The sequence below is a fragment of the Curcuma longa genome, chromosome 17 (assembly GCF_044706935.1).
Source record: "Curcuma longa cultivar G26 ecotype Majalengka, Jawa Barat chromosome 17, ITB_CL_G26_1.1, whole genome shotgun sequence".
In the NCBI taxonomy this organism is placed as follows: Eukaryota; Viridiplantae; Streptophyta; class Magnoliopsida; order Zingiberales; family Zingiberaceae; genus Curcuma; species Curcuma longa.
Window position 1 is genome coordinate 3,423,896 of NC_133877.1, and position 20,350 is coordinate 3,444,245.

At 36.5% G+C, this 20,350-nt stretch overlaps 3 protein-coding genes across 3 annotated transcripts; all 3 read left to right on the forward strand.

Moving 5' to 3' along the window:
• The first annotated feature begins 1,182 nt into the window (after positions 1-1,182).
• On the forward strand, positions 1,183-5,978 carry LOC141811390 (uncharacterized). Its single transcript, XM_074699437.1, has 10 exons — positions 1,183-1,396; positions 1,644-1,739; positions 4,526-4,610; positions 4,746-4,867; positions 5,006-5,030; positions 5,115-5,198; positions 5,296-5,325; positions 5,397-5,502; positions 5,598-5,662; positions 5,787-5,978. The coding sequence occupies exons 1-9, from the start codon at positions 1,307-1,309 to the stop codon at positions 5,659-5,661; spliced, it is 702 nt and encodes a 233-aa protein (XP_074555538.1). The 5' UTR covers positions 1,183-1,306; the 3' UTR covers position 5,662; positions 5,787-5,978.
• A 2,693-nt stretch (positions 5,979-8,671) lies between these two features.
• On the forward strand, positions 8,672-15,081 carry LOC141811614 (uncharacterized). Its single transcript, XM_074699631.1, has 5 exons — positions 8,672-9,003; positions 11,042-11,130; positions 11,448-13,430; positions 13,868-14,051; positions 14,129-15,081. The coding sequence occupies exons 1-5, from the start codon at positions 8,919-8,921 to the stop codon at positions 14,758-14,760; spliced, it is 2,973 nt and encodes a 990-aa protein (XP_074555732.1). The 5' UTR covers positions 8,672-8,918; the 3' UTR covers positions 14,761-15,081.
• An 864-nt stretch (positions 15,082-15,945) lies between these two features.
• Positions 15,946-19,957, forward strand: LOC141811592 (protein NETWORKED 2D-like). The gene is made up of 3 exons (XM_074699613.1): positions 15,946-16,039; positions 16,806-19,494; positions 19,592-19,957. Exons 1-3 carry the CDS (start codon positions 15,946-15,948, stop codon positions 19,620-19,622), a joined length of 2,814 nt encoding a protein of 937 aa, XP_074555714.1. The 3' UTR covers positions 19,623-19,957.
• Positions 19,958-20,350: the final 393 nt, after the last annotated feature.

The window sequence follows — 20,350 nt, forward strand, 5'->3', positions numbered from 1 at the left end:
CTAATAGCCTCTTCTTTTGATTTTTTTAATAAAAAAACATTCCTCTCTATAAAATAATATAAATATCTTTTAATATTATTTTTATTATTATCTCATCTATATCTCGATTTAAATTTTAAATTGATAGGACATATTATAATAATAATTATTTCGTAGTTGCCGGTGGCTTTGTTCTTGAGATGAGATTGGTTTTGTGATCTGTGGTACTTTGTATGACCCGTAGATGGACATGTAAATGTTGTGATGTAAGGACATGTGGAGCTATAGTGTTTTGGTGTTGGTGGTGTCGTGAGTTTGATGTAGTTTATTGTGTGATTGGTCATATGTATGTGTGTCTAATAACTAGTACTGTCTTGGCTATGATGCTGATCTTTTGATTGTAAATTTAAGAGGTCTAACCTCTTTTTTATTTTATCTATATATGAATCATTTTTTTAAAAAATAATTATTTCATAGTTATTACCTTATAAATATTAGTAAAATCATATTATAATAATTATAAAATCATCACTATTACAATTTGAATGATTCAAATAATGAGCAGAGAATGAGAAATTGAGATTCACACCTAACGATGAGTATATGATATATATATATTATTTTAAAGAATATGTGATATAAAAGAAATATATTAATATAATGAAGTGGTATATATTAATATTTAAATTAATAACGTACTAGATTTATTTTGAAACTTATTAATCGCGTCTCCACGTCCTCCTATATGGTGGCGCCGGTTATTAATGAACGACTGGAGAACACCATTATTGTTAACGAACGGTGTCGATTAATCTATTAGCTGTCGATTAATTATTTCACGTTGGTGAATCTAACGTTCACATTGATCCTGTGTCTTCATCGATACAGCCACCGACTGCTTGCCAATCAGGCAGCGATAGATCGCGCGAAGAGAGGGACTGCTCCGCTTCTCGTCCCGGCCGACGTTAACGAGCTAACAAGACAATAAATGCTATATAAATAAATAAATAAATAAATCTCTTTTATGATATTTATTTATTAAAATAGAGTTTTTTTTTCAAAAAAATAATTTTAAATAGACATGGTAGAAAAAAAAATGTATACTGAGCAAACTGGAGCAGTTGGCTTACTTCACCACATTGACCGCTTCCGTGTCCCTCGTCATTACCACTTTAACGTTCGCTTCGCTCTCCTCCTCTCTCTCTCTCTCTCTCTCTCACAGATCGGGCGACCCTCCCTTCTCTTCTTCAGATCTAGACGCTTCTACGGATTCTACGTGGGTTCATTGATTTCCAGGAGAAAGACTGGAGGGGAGCCGGTTAGAGAGATGCCCGATTGGGAGCTCCAGCGCTGCTGCGATCACAACCAGGGAGTTTTCATCGTCTCCGTTGCCGTATTCACCATCGTCATCTTCGCCGTGAGTTCTCCTTTTTGTGGTACTAAACTCGATGGTGGTCTACTACCTATCCGACCGGCTCTTTTTATGCGATTGATTTAATAAAGTGCGCGACTGTAGCGGCGAATGATGTGGTATTGGAGCAGTGCTTCTGCCAAAATGTTTCTTTTTTACTTGACTAGCGTTGCTTGGTTCTGTTGACATTGGTAGTTTCGCGGATCTTGGACTTTTCTACTTGCTGATCTGGTGGCGTTTTGATCTCTTGTAGTTGTGGAGGACAGTGCTGCTGACACCTTTCAAACTCATCACGGTGTTCCTTCATGAAACGAGTCATGCCCTAGCCTGTAAATTAACCTGCGGTGATGTAAGGAAGCCTCTTCTCTTGCTCAGTTGCTTCTTTTCCAGTGGAATCGTGATTCCTGCTTTACTTGCTGTTTTCTATTTGGTTCCATCTGCCTTAACTTCTGCCTGGAGATTTCTTCTTGTCTGTGTTGTACATTGCTCGCTCAGTACATACCATTACCAAGCAGCCTGCTAGAATAGCAGAACCAACTGGAGTTTTGATCTTGTTGAAATTGTCTGTAAACAGATTGAGATAACTGGGACAATTATGTACCTTGACTCAGCTGCTGCCTGGAGATTTAGTGCATACCCTACTAAAGTTCGCTGAACCAACTGGAGTATTGTTCATGTTCAAATAGGCCCTGAACAGATTGAACTAAACTGGGACACTTATATACATTACTTCTAGTAATATAGCCATATTTCACTTGGAAAATACTTAATATACATTGCTTCTACTAACGTAACCATGTTTGACTTGGAAAAGATTTGTCTTTCCTCTTCTGAAGGCTTCAAGAACATTCAAGGATAAGGACAGTATGCTTACATCTTTCAGACAAATCTGATAATTTGTGTCTTAATTTTTCAGAACACAGTTGCGTATACAGTAGTCAATGAATTGGACAATTTGATGCCTACTTTGATGCTCTTTTGGTTCAATTTTTTTCATAGAAACTGGTTGATCTGATGGACCTGCTAATAACAATTTCTATATGACTGATTATCATAAGAAAGAAAAAGTGATTGCCAACATCTTGTTTAGGTGATAAGCATGAAATTTTCCAGGCACATGCATTTTTGTTCCTACAAGACTATCAAATTCTGGGACTCCTTGCACATACTCTAACATACAAATGGCTGATTCTTTGCATGACAATTAGCATCGATTTTATACGTCAACTTTTTGGGCTAACAAAGGAAACTCATGAACAATTTGCAAAATATATACATCTTAAGCATAACCTTTTCCCCTTGGATTGTAACTATTATTGATCTTGTATATGCATTCGGGTTTTAGTCTTAAATGCTCTGTTGGCAACATTTTCTCCACTGTGCCTATCGATGATTCATAATGTTTGATTACCAGTTCATAACTTTTTCCCCCTCATTTTGGTGTGACAATAGGAAGTCTAATGAATTAAGTGACTCAGTAGTTGGAACAAAGTCACTCTCTCACAAACCAATTGGGGCTTAGGGTTCTTAGACTTCCATAATAAAATTTTCTTTAGTGTCATTTCAGACATCTTTAATAATATTATCTTATTTCTAGAGAATAGTAATTCAATCTTCCTCTTTCTTCTTAGTCAGTGTTTCCTATAGGATTTGCATTTGAAGAACCATTTTTTTCCGAAAAGAAACATAGGTCAGTTGATCCTCCCTGACGGTGCTTTTTCAGGATTCTTTTAGATGTCCAAATACACACAACTTAGCTCCCAATTTAATCTCAGTATCTTCTTAACAGCAAGCACCATCAATCTGTTAATTGAGTTGTGCTCTCTTTTACACAGTTTAGCAACAAAAAACAGGGAAATCTAATGAAGGCCTGTTGTCAGTAATGATCTAGGTGTCCATTGATATGCAATAAACAGAAATCATACTTTAAATGCTGGAACCAATAGCTTTTTAGCCTCCAACTGAGTCAGAACAAATACTCTAATGCAAGGACTTTGCATCAGGTGACAATTTTGAACTGCATTGATCTTTTTCTTCAATCGCACAGATACCAAGCCTAGTATCTTTAGTAACAATGATTCAATGCAATGGACTGCACAAATCATTATGATGAAACTAAATGCTGTTGGATTAACTCTAGCTGCTATATGGTCACATCAACAACAATAACAATCAAGCCTTATCTCATTAGGTGGGGTCGACTATATGGATTCTTCTACGTCATTGGACTCTATCCCCTACTATATCATCATCTATATTTAAATAAATTTTATCTTGTTTTATTGTTATTAACCAAGTCTTTTTTTGGTCTTCTTCTTCCTCGTTTCATGGGTGTATTTGTCATAGTTTCACATCGCCTAACCGAGCATTTATTGGTCGTCTATATGGTCTTGGCCTACTTAATTCTCACAGTAGAGGTATAATGATTCTCTTGGAAGGATCACTATGGAGCTGCAAGCTACCTCTGAGTCTCTGAAAATAAGGATCTTATATTGGTTGGTTTGATTTGTCAAATTGCCAACAATCCAACCCATTGAGGAGAAGTGTTCCAAGCACATTTACATGTATTACTGTGGAAACTAGATGAAGACACATATCACAATATGATTAAATGTAGAGAGGCAAAGCAAGTTTTGCATGTGAACACAGAATGCATGAGATACATAGCTAGCATACTTAACATATTGGCAGGAAAAATTAGACCATCATCTAATTTTACTCCATTGTCTCCTTTCACAATATTCTTGGAGGCTTTTGGGACTTTGCTTTCAGCTAAATTTTCCACTGTACTGTTCTAACTGAGATGTATTCCATGCAGCCCTTTTCCTGTGTCATCTATGCATGAAAGGACAATTGGCCTCTCTTATTTTTCACTGAAAAAAGGCTCAGGACCTGCTACTAAGTCCAGGGACATTCACGCAGTTTGATCTCTCGCAAGGATTTATTAATTATTCTTCAAGTGTTTATCCCCTGGCTGTCAAGCTTAAGTTTCTTAATTAGACCAATCAATATTTTTTGTCCAATTTTTATAGTTCTGTCATCTTGTTGACTCATTATGGTACAAATTGATGCTATCTTAGAGTGTCACAGTCCGGTATGTCATTAGACTATTAACAAATCATACGATTCAAACAGGTTGAAGGTATACAGGTGCATGCCAATGAGGGTGGGGTCACACAAACCCGTGGTGGCATCTATTGGCTCATTTTACCTGCTGGATGTAATAATTCTACTTTGAACTTTTCAACTTAAACTGATCATTTGTACCAGCTCTTTTGATTAAATAATTGCTTAGACAAACTCTTTCCATATCATCATAGTGCTTTATTATAAATTATAATCAATGTCAATCCAGATCTTGGCTCTTCATTTTGGGGAATGGTTTTCATTCTTGCATCGACTAATCTTCTCACAACGACAATCGCAGCTGGTTGCTTTCTTCTTGCTCTAGTTGTTGTATTATTTGTTGCACAAAATGTAAGGAATTGTACTTTATTAATGATTCTACTTTTTCAAGTCTTTACCTTGTGTCGTCGTCATTTCAGTCTTAACCAAAACATTGTTTTTTGCTATTCATATCCGTATATGCTATGTTTCTGTACTAACGATATCCAGTGGGTGCTCCGAGGACTTTGCATAGGTGTGTACTGAAAACCCAGTTACTTGACTAATGAAAAGTTGAACGCGGATTCTGAATTTAAATCGGTTCACTCCTGTTCTCTAGGCTTTATCATATTTCTTGCCATTGTTTGGCTTCTGCAAGAAAATACAACAGTTCGCATTCTCCGGTTTGTTATTCTGTTTATAGGTACAAATCTGTTTGTTTTTCAATTTCTTCTTTTATGATAAAGGCGTATTCTGAAACTCATCCAGACTATAATCTCCTGTGTTTCTACTCAATGTAGGTGTCATGAACAGCTTGTTTTCTGTCTATGGTAAGATTAACTCGACACATTCTGTCAGTAAATTCTCCTCTTGAAACCATCTGAGGCATTATATACTGCAGATATCTATGATGATCTAATATCTCGAAGAGTTCACTCTAGTGATGCCGAGAAATTTGCTGAAATTTGTCCATGCCCCTGCAATGGTGTTGGGTGGGGGGTTATTTGGTGAGATTTATTACTGATGGACGAATTCATTAGATAGCATATATCACCTTCTATCATGCTCATTCTCCTTATTTAAGATTTTGTTTTGTTTTCAGGGGTTTAATATCATTTATATTTCTCTGTGCATCCATTTATCTTGCTCTTGTCATTCTATCTTGAGGTATACTTTCTTTTAAATGCACAAAATCTCAACCAAACTTTCGAAGGTTGAATCTCTTTTGTCGATTCACAATCATAGGTACCTTCTTTTTCGATTGTGCTGATATCGTTATTATTTTGTTCAGGTTTTATGAGTTCGTGTAAAGATGCTCAGATTGTGCTGAGCTTATTATTCTGCTGACATTTGAAGCAATTGTAGATTTACAATATTCATCACTGTTTCAAGATGTTTGGAATGGTTCGACCATGTTTCATCATGTTGTATATTGCATACCAGTTCATCCGATTGGATTTCAAGAAAAAACTTGATTTGATCTTATTTCATGTGTTGTAAGAAATTCATATTAAAAAGAAATCGATTGAATTAAGGAAAAGACACATACGAATAACATTTCTTTGAATTAAATGAAAAAATTTGATTGAACTAAAAATATTTGTTAGAATTAAAAAGTAACATTTATAAAGGCAAATGATTGCAGATTTTGCGCTGCATGTATGTTTTGTATTAGGTGTCAATTTAAGATGTGCAACATGTCAAGTTTCCATAAATTAGTAAGTATATGGTAATATTTATAAATTAATATCTATGGAGAGAGAAAAATAAGAGAGTCATTAAATAAAAAGTATTTATAATGTATAGAAGTTATCGAGTAGTTATTATAATGTATATAAATAATTTAAATTGTTATAGTATATTTAAGATGGATTTATAATTTAATATATTTAAAATAAATTTATGATTTAAAATTTAAAGTTTATATTGTGTAAAAAGAATAGTTACTATAACTGATAAAAACTATTCAATAGTTGTCATAATATGTTATGATAAGTTTTGGATTTAGGATCATAGTTTCTACAACTATTTAAAAATAATTTTAATAAAATTTAAATAATTTTGATCAATAAATAGTATTTTGATATAATAATGTTTAGGGATTAAAAAAACATCTTAAACATATTTTAACAGTTATTGAATAGCTTTTATACGTTTTAGCAGTTACTTGGTAGCTACTCGATAGCTTTTACCTATTATAAATTTTAAATTTTAAATCTTAAATCATAAATTCACCTTAAATATATTGTAATGCAGAAGCTATGAACTTCTACGTACGTACGTATAACAGTTACCAAATAATTTTTATATAATATAATAACTACTAATAGTTATTATAACAACCCTATATTAAGAGGTATTTTTTAAATAAAATTATTGATAAATGTCTATTTGATTTTTTGTCTCACGATCATCTGTGAGGAAGGTAAATCAAAAAATTGTAGTTGGTCACAATGAAAGAACATTGCCACTACAGCAAGTCTATTCTGTTATAACTAACTCAATTATACCCGTAAATAATTCAAAAATCATATCCCTGATCATCTGGGATGTCCTTTGATTTGATTTGATTTTTGACTTTTAATTATTTGCATTACTTTTATCTTCAACATTAAACGTGAATAAAAAGGGGAAAGTTTTCATTACTAATTGGAGCTTTAAGTCCTATCAATCGATCAAATCAAATCAAATTGACACACAAGTGACGAGCAAACTTTTAACTTGTCATCACTTTGTGCAACAATTTGTTAGTCATGGAAATTAAAAAGAATTAAATGACCGCCTAAAATTGACCAAACTCAAGCTAGGCTTGCAATTAGATTTTGTCGGCTGTTTAATTTTCTACCTAGATTCTTGTCTCTTTTCTCCTGTTTTTTTTTCCTTTCCCCCAAGATTCAAATAAAATCTTAATCATCTCCATGTGATCCAAGAAGACTTGCAAATGGATGTCAATCAATCTCCGGACGGCTCGCTCGCGGTTTTCTGTCTCAATCAATGCATCGATCTCAAAATTTGCTTGTTTAATTAGCATTTTTATTATTTAATTATGTGAATGAATTACTATCGATTTGAAAATCTTGCATTGCACTAGTGCTTTTAGATATTGATTTTAATAGCAATTCAATTTAATTATTAATGTTGTTCTTGACTTTTAAATAAACATAAAAGTGTCATTTATTGGTAACATATATTATATTTTATTGTATTTATTCATTTATTTTATTGTGTCATCTTAAATCCCGCGGACATTGCCACACTCAACACGCTAAGGAATAAGGATCTTGATATAAAAATAAATAAATAAATAATAATTATTTTTTCTCTTATTAAATATTTCATCTTCACCCACGTACCACATGTTAAACTCATCCAAATTAATGAGAAAAACATTGAATGATATAAAATGAATCTAACCCGTGATTGAGGGAAACTCTTAATCCAATTCATGAGCCTACAACCACCATCAACGGCAAACTCAATAAATAATTCATCGCCTTGAAACTACGATGCAATTGTAAAACGCTTCCATAGTTAATCAAACATTCACGAATTTATAATATATTTTATATTTTTCAAAGCCTAAATTTATATTTCTAAGAGTGATTAAATTAATATTACATGATACAATGTAATATATAAAAAATTTTTCTTTCAATTTTTAAAATGTAAAATCGGTATTTATTATAAAAAAATTAAAATTTTGTAATGCTAGGCGGATGCGTTACACCAACCCAACCCTACGCCTAATGCCTCCATCCGATCCGTCGTATGCTCGAGACACAGTGCACTGGGACCCACCGTCCCTCATCCTCCAGTGGACGAGAGGATTCTGTGTCCTGTCTGAAGCGACACAGGGCTCATCACGAACTGATCGGCGCACATGGCCCGAGAATATACGGGCAGTGTCCTGTCCAAGACAGCGGACAAAATTTGTCTATCGGCTAGATCGCTGGGTCCTACCGGAATGGGAGGCCTGAGTGGCCTCGTAAGTCCTGTTTCCTGTTGAGAGTGTCTGCCGTCGTCGCAGTGACCATCGATCGCTTGGCGCCCAAGCGTGAGACGGAACGCAAGTCTACGCCCATTTTGAACGTTCAAAAACGCTTCCTTTTCTCCTTTCTCACGTATTAAAAAATCCATTTTTGGCCATGAGTACGAGAAAGCTGTGCTACAATCCCACTCTCCCTCTCCTCTTCTCCTTCCCTTCCGATTCCTCAACTGGATGCATCCGTTTCTTCTTCTTCTTCGACGTCTGGAGATCTGTAGTTGCACTGCCCCAGCGGGGCCTCGCAGAAGCTGTCAGCATCTAGGGTTCCGGGTGCCTTCTTCCGTGGAGCGGACTGGCGCGTTCTGCTTTTGAGCTGCTTAGATACGTCGGTTGCTCGGTTTTGGTCGTCAGGTCTTCGGGGGATTCTGGAGGTCGGAAATGTACAAAGGCGTCTTCGGGTACCACCGCGCCGAGAAGGCGCGGAGGGCGGAGTTTGGCTTGGAAAGGGCCGTCGCAGGAGAAGGTCAATGTTCTGCACCTAATCTCAGTTCGAGTTTGTTTCTTTTTCCCCCTTGGTTTCTTGTGTTTTCTCGGTGCTCGACGTTGGGATTTCATGAATACTAGGGTTCTGATGCGAGTGTACGATAAAAAATCTTCTTTTCCGTATATATACTTTTGTTGCGTGTTTTTGAAAATGGTCTGGGAATCCTTAGCGTCTTCTCTTCCCAACTGTCTTTTAAAGTTTTTTACACTGCATCCGCCCCCTCTCTTTGTGCCTATAGGTTTACTTTGAAAACAATCATCTAAAAATTACTTCTTTGGAAGTACCAAATGTTTGTACATTAGGATCCAGATTCTCCAGGCGATTTTGTTTTCGCGTCTAGGACGCTTAGCTAAGAGATTTACTACCATCATCAAGATGATGTTTGTAGATTTCTTTTGTTTTACAATTAATAACTCCAATATTGCATAAGATTTGGTGTGAGCAGAATTGATCCTTTGTCGCAACAAGCACCGGAAATACTCTATACATGCCGTCCATATGCACCTGTTATGAGATGGTTCTTGCCGTCTTATAGTTTCGACTTTTGATCGTGCATTCATGCTGTTTTGATTTTTTTAATAAGTGACAAGCAAAATCTTATTTGATTTTTTTCTTTTCAAACTTAGATTTTATTTCAATATGAAGTTTGTCTTCTTAAATTTGGTGCCTAGGTGCTTCTTTGATTTTGCTTCTTGTTGAATTACTTCTAACGTTATCCCATGGCTAAAAACATTATCGTCTTCAGGGTTATGGAATCTAATTTTTAGCCAATATTTGCTTTGGCTTATAGAAGTACTTTTTAAATTTTCATATGGGTAACACCGATTGTGTCATCCAGTTTGACTGAAGTATAGTTAACCAAGTATAGTTAACCAAGCTTGTCATTAGTTTCAGAAACGCACAGGTACACTGGAGGCTTTTACCTTACAGGCTATGAGTAGATATACCTCTTAGGCTACTAGGGGTGTTGCTAGCTTTCCCAAGTTGCCCATCCGTTTGTTTTTTCTTGTAATATAAGTAGATATACCTTCATGATTTGATGATCCTTGATCTTATGTGCATGTCATTCACTTGTAGAAGTTGCTAAATGGTCATATAGAGATCCACTAAATATGAGATTATACCTCTTAGGCTACTAGGGGTGTTGCTAGCTTTCCCAAGTTGCCCATCCGTTTGTTTTTTCTTGTAATATAAGTAGATATACCTTCATGATTTGATGATCCTTGATCTTATGTGCATGTCATTCACTTGTAGAAGTTGCTAAATGGTCATATAGAGATCCACTAAATATGAGATTTGCTAATATGCATTTGATGCCTTGGTCCATAACAAAACGAGTAAATCATCTACTATTTTATTTAATGATTGTTCCAAAGATGTGATATATGTTGGCGTTGTCATAAGAGAAAACACTCTGTGTTGTGATGGATGTAGACTAACTTGTCGGACCATATGAGATCTCTCTTGTTCTATCTGATCTCACTTCTCTTGTTTTTATCTTTCCTTCATGAAGCTCTCTATCTTGTTTTCATGACATTTATAGATGCTCATGTGTCTAACAATTGGTGAAATATCACATTCCTATCAATTAATAGCCAAGTGGTATCATGTTCCTATCAATTGGTAATATGGATTTTAACATGTCGTTGTCGAGCTCAAATGGAAGAGGTGGAGAGTTATCTTAGTTCATGAGAGCCAATTTAAAACTATGCCAACAACCTCAAACTTATTTGGTAGCATATACAACTATGTGCAAGTAAATCAGACATTTTGGTAAAATATCTTGGTCTATACTATGTGCAAGTAAATCAGTCTTTTTCACCAAATTATGGAGATGTGAAACGTGTATCCATGTAATCTGTGAAATAGTTTAACCAAGTTTCTAAAAGTCCATCTTGCTTTGCAGTTGTCTATTTGTATTGTTTTATCCATAATTCCTATAGTAGCTTGTAGATGAATTTCAGATTATGCATATATGCCCTATGGGTCTTATCTTAGATTGGTTCTTTTATTGCAGGGCATGACCAATTTAAGCGACAAACAAATGTGTCAAGAATGGCACAAGATTATGATTGCAATAATTTCTCTTCTCTTGAAGAGAATTCTGTAAGTGCTTTGCTCTACTAATTCTATGGATACCTGAAAATTTCTTTTCTGCTAGCTGTGATGTTTCACCAAAAAAAATCAAAATGTGATTTGATTTTTTTTTTTTTTAAATTTTTGAACGATTCCTAGATATTATAGGTAGCTTCTTGTCAATTCTGTTAGAAAAAAAATGCTACTTGAGTATTATTTTTTACAAGCAACCAATATTTTCTGTTTGAATTAATGGCTGAAATGTTTTTTTTTTTTTTGTTTTTTTCATCTGTGAGTTTAGTACAAATCCTTTGTCAACTGACATTCTATTGGTTTTATTTTGGTAGTTTACCCTCAAACTTAGGCAAAGCTCATCTAAGAGAGTGATCGCTAAGCCAATTCAAGAACTAATAGATGAAGAGATGTTGATAGAAAAAGAGAGTAGGCATCACTCTCCTAGTGTAGTTGCAAAATTGATGGGTCTTGATACAGTTGCTCCTCCACTACCCCAACAAGTCCATAAACAAAGGAAGAATGTTGAAACTAGTTTTCAGTCAGTTTCCTCTGCAGGTTTTCGCGGAAAATTTGTACAATCGATGGAACATTCATGCCTACATAGCTGTAATAATCAAGAATTCAAAGATATTTTTGAAGTAATGGAGACAACAAAATTTAAAGGACATAAGAACCAATCAACTCGAAAGGAACGACAAAAAGGAAGTGAGATTGAAAAAAAATTCTTAAGGCAAAAGTTTCTGGATGTCAAACGACTGTCAACCAGTGAAGAACTTCACAACACTAAAAAATTCGATGATGCATTGGAAATTCTCCATTCCAACAAAGATCTTTTCTTAGAAATTCTGCATGATCGACATTCCTTGTTTGCTGAGCATCTAGAAGATGTGGATCTTGGACATCCTAGCCAAATTACAGTACTGAAATCTTCAAAAGATGGTAGGTGTAGAAACAGTAAAATTGCAAAGTCAGAGAGAAAATGTAATAGTTGCTCTCTCAAAAACAAAGAACCACAGTCTTTCAGGAAATCTCCACCAAGGGTTATCAAAGGATACTGTAATTCTGCATCACAATATCCTTCAACTTCACCATACTTGGGTAAGACTGAAGCTCTTGTACATCCTACTCGTATTGTAGTTCTAAAACCAAGCCTTGAGAAGACTCAGAAGATGTTTGAGCCTGTTCCTTTTTCACGTGAAAACTTACGCCTTGGTTCAAGAAAGCCCACAAAATCTGTAGTTTCAGCAATTAAGGAGTTGTATGAGGAAGGAAGAGATAGTTCTCAAAATATTGGACATTTGTCTAACAAGGTGAAGGGCTCCAGAGAAATTGCTCGGGAGATTGCAGGACAGATGAGGCATACTGAAGGTAGTCATTCCAAAAGATCAATCAACTCAGAACTGAAAACATATGCTCGGAAGGAAAGATCATGTACCAAGTCAAATAATTTTATGCTCAACAATTCTGAATCATATTACTCGTGTCCACCCCACTCTGACGAGTGGTGTAACGACTTCAGTCCTTCATCTTCATATTCAACTGAATCATCTGTCAGCAGAGAGGCTAGGAAACGCATGTCTGAGAGATGGAAGATGGCTCATCAGTGTGAAGATGTTGACATTGCTGCCAGAGGTGTGAGCACACTCGGCGAAATGCTTGCATTATCTGATAGAGTGACATCAGATGCCAATGTGATTCCGCTGGATATGAGGAAGGTTTCAACTGACTATTTTGCAGGAAATGAGGTAGTTGGGTATTGGGACTCTCCATTGGTTAATCACAGCAAGGATGAATGGGTAGATGGGAAATCTTCAAAATTACAAAGGTCCAAGTCTCTTCCTGCTTCTTCTACTGCCTATGAAAGCCCAAAATTAAGCTACAGAAAACAAGGTGGCGGCAATAACTGTTACAAGCTCAAGGATGTACTAAATATGAGCCCTGATGTTTTCACAGATGCAAATGTTGGGATGTGGCAGAAGCCTCTTGTCAGAAATTCTGGCTGTTCCAGCAGTAAGCCTCACCAGTCACAGCCTATTGGAGAAGAAAACAAACTACCTGAGCTTGAGATTCATGTTCAATCGGAAGAACTGAGGGGCAACATACATGTCAGAATTCTCTCGGAAGAAGATATTTTACATCCTTTACAGTCTGATGAAACTGTAGCCGAAACTATGTACCCCACAGAGACCCTGCTGTTTCCTGTTTGTGAAAATGGAAGCATTTCAGCAACAACACAAGAGAATGTGAAACAGTTTATACGGTCACTGCCCGAGCGGGAAGAATTTTATGTTCGCAATGATGATAGTACAGATAAGGTGCTTTCCTATTGCTCTGAGATAAGTTTGAGCTTTGCTCGGATTTTACTTGACTGTTTCATAATATCATAATCTTCATCTAGCCATTTACTATAGATAGTAATATCAAAGGAGATATGGTTTTTCTATTTAATGTGATCTTGTAGCATTTCATCTATTTCTTTTGGCACAATCATCATGATAGCAAGCAGTTTCTACTGAAATAATGTGACACAATTATTCTGCTTACAACTCAACATTTTTTTTATCATTAATAAGCAGCTATGGTTCCCAACTATTTAGAGACTTGACACCATACCAGTCTGGTCAAATCCATTCCATTTACAATGTTAGGATCCAAAGTTTCTTTCTTTCTTTATCTAGGTCCCAATTTTTTTGTAAAATTCTGCATTTTTTCTTCACTAAAAACTTTTTCTTGGGTCTTTGTGTGGATTCAGGATGATTTGATTCAGCATCCCCAACTAGATCCACTGCCATCAAAATTAGGGACATGTGACCAAGTACTTGCTGTGAGCACCAAAGAAGGTGAACAGCCAAGTCCAATTTCTGTCCTGGAGCTTCCATCTGAAGAAGAAAGTTTATCTTCTGGATGCTTTGAGAGAATCAGTGCTGATCTTCAAGGCATGAGAAGAAACTGTTCGTGTTCTGTCTTAAGTTCTTAGCATAGGAATATGACACTAAATTCTCCTTTCTTGCAGAGCTGAGAATGCAACTCAGACTTCTTAAACTGGAGTCAGCGGGAAGGTATGATGAGGAACTTGACATCACCACAGACAGAGATGGTGAACCCGCAGGAGATAATCAGTTGGCTCTACCAGTAGAGGAGAAACTTGATGCCTTCAGAGATGATGACGATAGAGACTTTTCATACTTGCTTGATATCCTCATTGAGTCTGGTATTCATGGTGGTAACCAAGATGGACTCTCTGCTGTGTCCTACACTCATGATCATCTTGTGAGTCCAGATGTCTATGAACAACTTGAAAAAAAATATGGTGCAATGGGATCATGGTCAAGAGCAGAAAGGAAGTTGTTGTTTGATCTTGTTAGTTCCAGTTTAATGTGGATGATGGCCCCATCCACCAATGTGCACCCCCACAGGCCATCAAGCAAGTCTATATCAGCTTGGAAGGATAAGAGCCTTGCTGAAGGACTGTGGCAAATGGTAGATATTCAAAGGAAGGAACTGAACTACAGCTTGGATGAGATGATTCTGGACCCCGGTTGGTTACGGGTTGAAGATGATGCCGAAGATATTGCGAAAGACTTGGAGCAAATTCTAGGGGAAGAAATCCTGGATGAAGTTATTTTGGAATTTATCACTGGATAGGCATCGAGCTGTTTGCTATTGTGCCAGCCATAAGACTCTTGCAAAGGAACATTTGCTGCACTGATCAAACGCCAACTGTGTCATCTTCAGAATGGGTCTGGCAAGATCTCAACCTTCACTTGTCAGCCATCTTCAATATGAATATGAAAAAGCAGATCAGCTATTCATGTAAAATCTTTAAGAACCATGCAATGCAAACCCTTATCAAAAGCAAGTTTCTTTATGATTGAATCCGTTCTGAAGGGCCCTCTTTGTACTAATTAGTGAAACTTAAAGTTGTAAAATTTACAGTTAGATGATGCAGGCTCATTTTTCTCGCAATATATTTGGTTAGTAAGACAAATCCTTACATTCCCTTTTCAGAGTGGCTATTTCCATGTTTCATTACAAAAATGAGTTAAAAAAAACTGTTTCTTTAAAAAAAAATGTATTCTGATATACAAAAAATACTTTTACTTTATTGTTTTAAAAAAATAACTATGTTATACTCGCCAATTCTTAAATTTAAGTTGATTTTTTTAAAAGAATTTTTATAAATACAAAAAATAATAAATCCCAATCAGTCTCGTGGACTCAATCTCTGAGGATGATCGGTCTGGTCCTACGGAAGTTTTCCAACGACCACCAAGGTAAATCAGGAAACGCATACGACGGCCAATGCAAATGCTCAACATCCTTTGATTGCGTTTCCCATTTGAAAGAAAATTCTTACAAATACGATGTAGCTGGGGATTAAATCTATCCCTAGATCACAATTCGAATGTTCTACCATTGCACTATTACCCCGGGGACAATTTTTATAAATACAAGAATCATATATACTTATTATAAAATTGATAATTATACCACATTAAATTAAATTTTTTTATTTAGATGTAATCGGAAATAAAAAGGCGGTCACTGGATTCAACGTGCAGGCCCGACTGCGCTGCCTTTGCGCCGACCATTCTCCTTTCTTTTCGTTGTTTAACTCGCGACAGCAAGGATGGCGGAAGGTCGCGATGCCGTCCTCCCTCCTCCTTTCTCCCTCGTTTATTACTGTTCCTTTCCTTCCTCCTGTACGCTTCCACCTTTCTCCCACTTCCTTCTTCCTTGTTCGCTCTTCTCTCTCTCTCTCTCTCTCTGATCGGTGAGGTATCTTTCTCTTCCAGAGAGGGATATAGCGACAGGAAGAGATACATAGAGATGCTGCAGAGAGCGGCTAGCAACGCGTATTCATGGTGGTGGGCGAGCCATATCCGGACAAAGCAGTCGAAATGGCTCGACAGCAACCTCCACGGTCAGTTTTTGATTCTCGCTCCATTTTCTTTTATTTTATTTTTTGCTTTTCGTCGTTTCTTGCTGTGGACCGACGCGCTATGCTTTATTGCTCCTTTTTTCCTCCGGAAAGTTGAGATTTTATGATCTTTATGCTTGTCTTTGTTACAGAATCGGACAATTTATGGGATGCGTCCGAAGATGTTTTAGTAGGGTTTCCCATTTCAATTTTTTGGGGGATTAATGGATGGAGTGTTAAAGGACAGATAGATTTGTTTAAACATAGATTTTGTTGGTGCTAGCGGTGGTGGTTCCGGAGTGTCTGTTTTAGTCAACGATTCAATCTTGAATGAACAATTGACAAGTTTACGTAATCTTTACTTAAAAACATTACTGTAAAAGATCAATAAACATTGTATTTTCCTTGATATTGATTGTCTTGCTGACTGTTGGGAGATTAGCAATGCATAGAACATCATTTTGCTACTGCTTAATGAAAGTATTTTTACAAGAAGTAACAATTCAGTTCAGATACTTATTTTATTGGAACAATCAGTATGACGAACAATAGATTGCTTGAGGGTTTGTTGAGAGTCTTGGTATTTAATTTATTCTTAGAGATCTCTACAATTCATGTCTCTTACTTTTATTTAGTGGAAAGAAACTAAATTAGTTCTCACAAACATTTTTGTTCTGAGCAGTCTGTTTGTGCCTACTTATATGTTAATAAATATGTGCCCAATCTGTCATCCTACTTCTTCATTTTTCTTACAAATAAACTAATGCAGAAATGGAGGAAATGGTGAAAAAAATGCTCAAGCTCATTGAAGCAGATGCCGATTCCTTTGCTAAGAGGGCAGAATTGTACTTTAAAAGGAGACCGGAGTTGATAGGTTTCGTCCAAGATGCATACAGGGCTTACAGAGCTTTGGCCGAAAGGTATGATCACATATCAGGAGAATTGCACAAGGCCAACCACACTATAGCAACTGCTTGTCCTGATCAAGTCCAGTATGCCATGCTTGAGGAGGATGATAATCTTCCGAAAGCAATTATACCTATTGATCCAAGTAAAATTAACAAACCTCTAGTAGAAGGACTAATGAACAAAAGAAGAGAAAGTGAATCATCCATAAAGAAGCAACAGAAAAAGACTGATGTGCCTCAGATAAGTAAAGAAAAGGCCCAAGAGGAGATAAGTAAGCTCCAGAAAGAAATATTGGTTCTACATACTGAAAAAGAATTCATCAAGAGTTCATATGAAAGTGGGATAGCCAAATATTGGGATATTGAAAAGCAAATCATGGATATGCAAGAAAAAGTTTCCCATTTGCAAGATGAGTTCAGTACCAGTGCAGTCATTGAGGACAATGAGGCACGTTCTTTAATGACGGCAACAGCTCTTAAATCTTGTGAGGATGCCATGGTTAACTTGCAGGAACAGAGAAGGAAATCCCTGGAGCAAGCAAAAGTAGAGTCCGAAAGAATTAAGGTTGCTAATGAAAAGCTGAAGACTCTCAAAAGTGAGAATGGCCAACATGAGGTGGAAAATGCAGAGATGTCCGGCAAGGCCACACAGATGAGCTTGTCTGCTGAGAAAATTGTGGATGATGCTTTAAACAAGGCAAGGCTTGACTTACAGTTCATTTGTGAGAAAACTAAGATGCATTTTGAGATGATTCCTGAAAGTTCTGTGATTGAAATTGCAGAAAAGATTAATGAGATTGCTAATAAAGTTTTCACATTGGAAATGACTGTTTCATCACAGTCTGCACAAATTAATCAATTGACTTCAGAAAACAATGAACTTGATAGATCCCTTCAGAAATTGGAAGAGGAGAAAATGACTCTCATCAATGACTCAAATGCATTGTCTAAAAGGCTGAAGGAAGCAGAAGAAGAGTTAACCAAAGTAAAAGCGATTGAGAAAATTATCCATGATGAAGAATTCAGTTTCAGAGAAAACTTTGCAGAAACCTGTCGCAATCTCAGCAATATTTCACAGAAGCTGCAGTCTTTTAAAGCTATGGAAGATGGTTGGACTCAAGATACATTCATAGAGGAAGAATCTTCCACACTTAACACTGAATCTGAGCATCTTTTTCAAGGTAATGAAATAACTAAAATCAATGTCATTAAGGACGATTTGAAAGAGGAAATGCATGCAACTCAAGAACATGGAAATTGTCAAGAAGATGCTTCCCAAACTGAAGCAGATTCTCAACTGAAGGGTGCTTTAGAAAAGATTGATGTAGCAACTGAAGCACAAGAAATTAACAGATTGGGGTCATCACAAATCAATTCTAGCATGCATCTAACTACCAATTCAGAAAGCTTGCTTGATGGAAAAGATCACACTGTTGCCCTTGGTCAAAACAGTCCTAGTGGTTTAGACAGTAATGTAGGGATTTTGCAAGTAGAGTACACACCATTATTAACAAATAACGAAGAGACGAAGAAAAGACTCTCTGAAATGGAGGAAAAAAATGATGAACGTACTCAAGATACAATGACTTTGATAGCAGAACTGAAGAACATCATCGTAGTGAAAGATGAAGAGATACAGATGCTGCGACAACAGTTGGTCTCTCCAAAGACAGGTTCTGTTCTTACAGTAGATTCGTGGCATGGTCAACAGAAGGTTGAAAACACATCTGACTCTTCAATGTGCCTACAGAATTATAAACCTCAAGATTCTGACACAGCTGATGTACTAAACCCATCATCAAATAAAAGTGACTCAATTGCCGTGTCTACTGAAAAAGGCCTTGCCGAGAGCACCCCTATTGCAGAAAAGTTCAGAAGGGATATTGATACTCTGATCGAGGAAAATTTTGAATTTTGGCTAAGATTCAGTACATCATTTCATCACATGCAGGAGTTGAAATCCAAATATGAAGACCTACAAACTGATATCAGTAAGCTGAATAAAAAGGCATCAGCTGAGGATAGTCCTACAGCCGTTCAGGCTAGGAAGTCTGAGTCAGCACCAGTAGCCACAAGACTCAGAGAATTGAAAACGGAACTTGGTGTATGGTTGGAAGAGAGTGCATTGTTGAGAGGTGAGCTGCAAAGTAGGATCTCAAGTTTTTCTGAATTGCAAGAGGAGATATCCAGTGCCATGAATGCAAAAATGGAATCTGTGGAAGTTTTGTTCACTCCTTATGAAGCTGCAAAATTTCATGGTGAGGTAATGAATATGAAACAGGAGAACACTAAAGCGATTGGTGAACTGCAGTTGGGGCAAGACCAAGTCAAGAAGCTTCAAGCTGAAATTGAGGATCACTTGTCTAAATCGTGTGAAAAATTTGAACCTTTTCCTCCAGGCAGCCCTCATGGTCACTTGGATAGTCCTCCAAGGACTAGAGTACCCCTGCGTGTTTTCCTTTTTGGTGCCAAGCCTAAAAAACCATCATTCTTTGAACGCATACAACCGGTGTTCCAGAAACAAAACATGAAGCTTAGAGTTGGACGCCGGTAAGTTGCGTAAATTGTGTAAACTATTTTTCAGATAAAAAAACTGCTCACATCTGTCTTCTACTGAATCAACTTTTTGTGGAATTATCTTGTACAGGTTTAAACAGTTTGCGCAATCAGAAGAGTAACTCATTGTTAGTTGCAAAGTAGTACAACTACTCCCGTTATGATGTGAAGAGGCTCGTCAAACATTTATTTTCTTGTTTGGAGAATGCCTTTGGTTTGCCTTATTCATTTTCCTCTGCTGGCTCATGGAAGAGCTTTTGTTAGTGAATTCCGTTGGCTAGCCTTGGAACCAAGAGCATTTTCTTGGTGAAAATTGTTTCTTGCTTTAAAATCGTTGCAGGTTTGGGTTGTGGTCATGCATGTAAAATAGGTGATGCCGATTCTTTGCAGAGAAATAAAACCTCATCTACCTTTTTTTCTTCAAACCCCGGATTCCTTTCTCCGAAATTGTGCGTGGAAAAATAGTCTGCAACTTGTATGTTGTCGTTGATATTAATCTTCTAGTAGTTTATTTCATAGTGCAATTGGAACTGATGCTGATTAGTCTCGAATATCACTTTGATTTTTCCAGTAGGAAATTTCACTAATGCAAGTCCGTCCTTTACAACTACTTTTTATTTTTTTATTATTTCATCTTGGACTAAACAACGAAATGGTTTCTCCTAGTGCATCCACTGTATGAAAAATGCAAGGGCTGCCGGCTGCTGCCTCAAATCATGTAGTTCATTATCACCCTGAGAAAATGTTTAAAGTGTAATTCCAAAATATAATTTTATATATCAAAGTGATTTTATTGTGCTTATTCCTTGCGTGAGTAGGACGCCAAAGGCAAATGCTTTTTGAGTTGTTT

Bases quoted from the DNA above. Each gene is read 5' to 3' on its own strand.
- LOC141811390 (XM_074699437.1), top strand. From the start codon at position 1,307: ATGCCCGATTGGGAGCTCCAGCGCTGCTGCGATCACAACCAGGGAGTT. The intron at 5,031-5,114 runs GTGTGTACTGAA...CCTGTTCTCTAG, and splicing joins GCTCCGAGGACTTTGCATAG to GCTTTATCATATTTCTTGCC. The intron at 5,503-5,597 runs GTGAGATTTATT...TTTTGTTTTCAG, and splicing joins GTTGGGTGGGGGGTTATTTG to GGGTTTAATATCATTTATAT.
- LOC141811614 (XM_074699631.1), top strand. From the start codon at position 8,919: ATGTACAAAGGCGTCTTCGGGTACCACCGCGCCGAGAAGGCGCGGAGG. The intron at 13,431-13,867 runs GTGCTTTCCTAT...GTGTGGATTCAG, and splicing joins ATGATGATAGTACAGATAAG to GATGATTTGATTCAGCATCC. The intron at 14,052-14,128 runs GCATGAGAAGAA...CCTTTCTTGCAG, and splicing joins AATCAGTGCTGATCTTCAAG to AGCTGAGAATGCAACTCAGA.
- LOC141811592 (XM_074699613.1), top strand. From the start codon at position 15,946: ATGCTGCAGAGAGCGGCTAGCAACGCGTATTCATGGTGGTGGGCGAGC. The intron at 16,040-16,805 runs GTCAGTTTTTGA...AAACTAATGCAG, and splicing joins GCTCGACAGCAACCTCCACG to AAATGGAGGAAATGGTGAAA. The intron at 19,495-19,591 runs GTAAGTTGCGTA...TATCTTGTACAG, and splicing joins AAGCTTAGAGTTGGACGCCG to GTTTAAACAGTTTGCGCAAT.